We start from the raw sequence: 3,353 nt of genomic DNA on the forward strand, positions 1-3,353 counted from the left end.
TTTTCATTTTTAAATGCATTCTAACTCATTGTGTCATCACAGGTGACATTTGTGTTTAATTCTTTTCTCCTGTAACCTTCATCAAAGTGAACAATTACTCAGTTATTTAAAGAAAAAAAAAGCTTTTACTGTTTCACTGTTTTTAAAGTGTTTTTAATGCAACGTTTCCAAACTTAATGATCACAAAAATGACCAAAATAAGTGATTGTTTTTCCCACGATCAAACAGTTTTAGCTGTTTTCTGCCTCTGATCTCACAGAGATGCTGCCCACCTCACCGATGTGGGGGGCGGATGCCCCCTGATGCGCCTGGAGTGCTGGTCCTGCAGCCCAGTGAGGAGGAAAGGCTGCAGAGGAGACCAGTCTGCCCTGAACCACCCTGCCTACAGCTGTGGTCACGCTCGCTGCTCCCTGCTCACCCCTGATGCTGCAGCGTGGGGCGAGACCAGCGACTCGGGTCAGGGCACCTTCAGCCAGCCCACAGGGAAGTGCCTCAGTGAGCTGGATCCAAACCACTGCCTGGAGGAGACGGACCCTGATGACACCTCGGCCTTCGACTACTCCTCCGTCACCTCGGGCAGCCCTGATGGCGCCCTGCACAGGATGCACAGCAACAGTGGGGAGGATGAAGACAGCCAGGTGCCAGTGCTGCTGAAGCCCAAAGAGAGGACTGTGTGCCTGAGGTGGCAGATCCCCAGATTAACCCCCCACCCTCCTTCCAGGACCCCCACAGGGCCACATGTGGAGGCACCGAGTCTCGTCAGCTCCTTTGGGAAGAGATTAATCAGCGTCAGGAAAGGCTCGCCTCCGCTCCATCTGAAAAGTGCCTTCAGGCCCATTTGGGACAATCCATCAAAGCAGGTAAAATTAAAGGCCTTGAAGATCTGCATGTTGCCCACCACTGCTTCTGCCAGGATTTCAGATTAAAATAATCTGATGTGGAGAAATGACAGAGCTGTCATCAAACCTTCAACATGGGCTAATGTCATGCTGCTCTCAGCTACACACCAAACATCAGCTCAATGTTTATGGAGCTGATTTAGGGTCATAAGTTTTGTTCAAAATAAAAAAATTGAAACTGAAAAAATATTTTGAAACTGAAAAAAATATTTTGAAACTGAAAAAAATATTTTGAAACTGAAAAAAATATTTTGAANAAAAAATATTTTGAAACTGAAAAAAATATTTTGAAACTGAAAAAACTTGAAACTGAAAATTAATTTTGAAACTGAAAAATAATTTTGAAACTGAAAAAATATTTGAAACTGAAAAGACAAGATGTTTGAAACTTTTCCAGATTGTTTCCATTGTTTTTCAGTTTCAAATATTTTTTCAGTTTCAAATATATATTTTTTCAGTTTGAGAGAAAAATGGTGACGTGTTCAATACTAAACATAAAAACAACATTTTAATAACAGCTAAAGGTGACATATAGATACTTTATTATGGTATAGTATTTAAATAAATGCCTGAGAAACACATAATATTGACCCTTTAACTACTGGACAGATCACTACACCCACAGCTGGGATCACTTCAGTTGGCTGACACAGCTAACCAACTTTATCCAACACAAAACAGCTCCAACTCAGTTTTAAACACTGAGCTAACCTGGAGTGATYGCAGCTGAGTCATTCCCAACACACACTCTGAGGGCTAACAGATGAACATAAAGTCACTGAAAAGGTTTGAACAAAACACAAACAACTGCATCATTTCTACACGACGATTTCAKTCTGAAACTCTGGCATGAAAAGCAGCGGGCGATGCTCAGACATTATTTGATAAGTGATATTTTTAACAGTTGCACATTTAAAACATCAATATTTTTGCACTTGGTGCCACAGTTCACCATGTTTTTAAGACTCATTTAATTTTTATTTAATTCCTTCAAGCAGGAAACTGATTCAGCTCCAGAAAAGGACGTCAGACAAGCGTTCATACCAGTTCCTGCTGCTGGGAGGAGTTTCAATGCTTTCATTCCCAGCAAGGAAAATCTGAGGTAAGGTTTTTTCTTTTAATCTCATTTGGGACGTGAACTTTAGAGCAAGTTCTGTGGAAATCAGCAGCTGAGTGAGATTAGTGGTTATTATTTCTTCTCTGGCTCTTCAGACCGACGCTGACTCAGCATGAAACGAACAACACAGCAGCAACAAGCAGCGGCACCCTGTGGGACAGTGAGGACAGCGAGGGACCCTGCAGCACTGTTTGACTCTTACTGTCCTCCCAGGAAGAGGAGGAAAATTAGAAATTGGAACAAAAATTAAGATTTACAGTAAAACCAACTCATAACCCTAATTCTGAAAGAGTCGGGGCCTTGTGTCAATCGTAAACAACAAAATAATCTGATAAACTCACGTTTTATTCATGATGGAACGAAGAGAGCACAGCTGTCATTCAAAATCAGAAACTACTTGATTTGGTAAAAATATAAAGTCATTTTGAATTTTTTGGCAGTAAATTTAAGAAAAATTCTCAAACTAAAGGATGTTTAAAAAGAGCTGCATAAACAAACATCTGCAGGAACATTTTGTAAATAATCATAATTATCAACAGGTCAGTAAAAAGATGGGAGAGAAAGAATCTCTTAGAATAAACTGACCTGCCTGAAGTCCAGGGCCYGTATTTATMAAACTTCTCAGAGTGGATTTTTAGACTTAAGTGCTGAAAATGTCTTAGATTAACTCCTACTCTCAGACTTAAGTGTGTCAGTTATCAAAATTCTTAAGTCTAAGAATCACTCTTAGTCTCAAGAAAAGTTCAGACTGCTCCAGAGGACTCTGAAGTGGTTCAGAGTTGACCCTTGGTGTCTGAGATGAACTGAAGACAGAGATTACTCCTCTCAGACCAAGCCGGTAATGACGGAGTGGGTTGTGTGCACATTGTGTGTCTGTGTGTGTGTGTGTCTGTGTGTAAGGCCGGTGTTGTCTGCAGACAGTGGTGAAGAGGAGAAGGGAGCAAAATCACATCTCTAGTGTTCGTGTTGAGGTAAAAGAAAAATGCAGATTTAAAGGAAGAAGTGTGTGTGTCTCACATTGTGTGTCTGTGTGTGTGTGTGTCTGTGTGTAAGGCCGGTGTTGTCTGCAGACAGTGGTGAAGAGGAGAAGGGAGCAGCTCAACATGACCTCAGGCTCTGAGACATAAAACAACTTCAAAGCTGCTGAGTTTTTGATTTAAAAGATTTGTGAGATTTTCTTCTGTTTTCATGATGCAAATGAGGACATTTGATGTAATTTACAGACAATCAGTACAAGGTGACAACATTAATGTGATGAAAGTGAACTTATGTTAAGATTTTCACAGTTTTATCTTGACATTTCTCCAACAATATGCTTGAACATGAAATCCGAGGCA

At 40.7% G+C, this 3,353-nt stretch overlaps 1 protein-coding gene across 1 annotated transcript; it reads left to right on the top strand.

Annotated features, from left to right (window-relative positions):
- Positions 1-259: 259 nt before the first annotated feature.
- LOC106528412 (uncharacterized) lies at positions 260-2,297 on the top strand (the record flags this gene model as incomplete). Its single annotated transcript, XM_014023572.1, is given in 3 exon segments — positions 260-860; positions 1,895-2,001; positions 2,112-2,297. Coding segments are annotated over 3 exon segments (765 nt in total). The 3' UTR covers positions 2,212-2,297.
- Between the last annotated feature and the right edge of the window lie 1,056 nt (positions 2,298-3,353).

The sequence above is a fragment of the Austrofundulus limnaeus genome, unplaced genomic scaffold (genome assembly GCF_001266775.1).
Source record: "Austrofundulus limnaeus strain Quisiro unplaced genomic scaffold, Austrofundulus_limnaeus-1.0 Scaffold377, whole genome shotgun sequence".
In the NCBI taxonomy this organism is placed as follows: domain Eukaryota; kingdom Metazoa; phylum Chordata; class Actinopteri; order Cyprinodontiformes; family Rivulidae; genus Austrofundulus; species Austrofundulus limnaeus.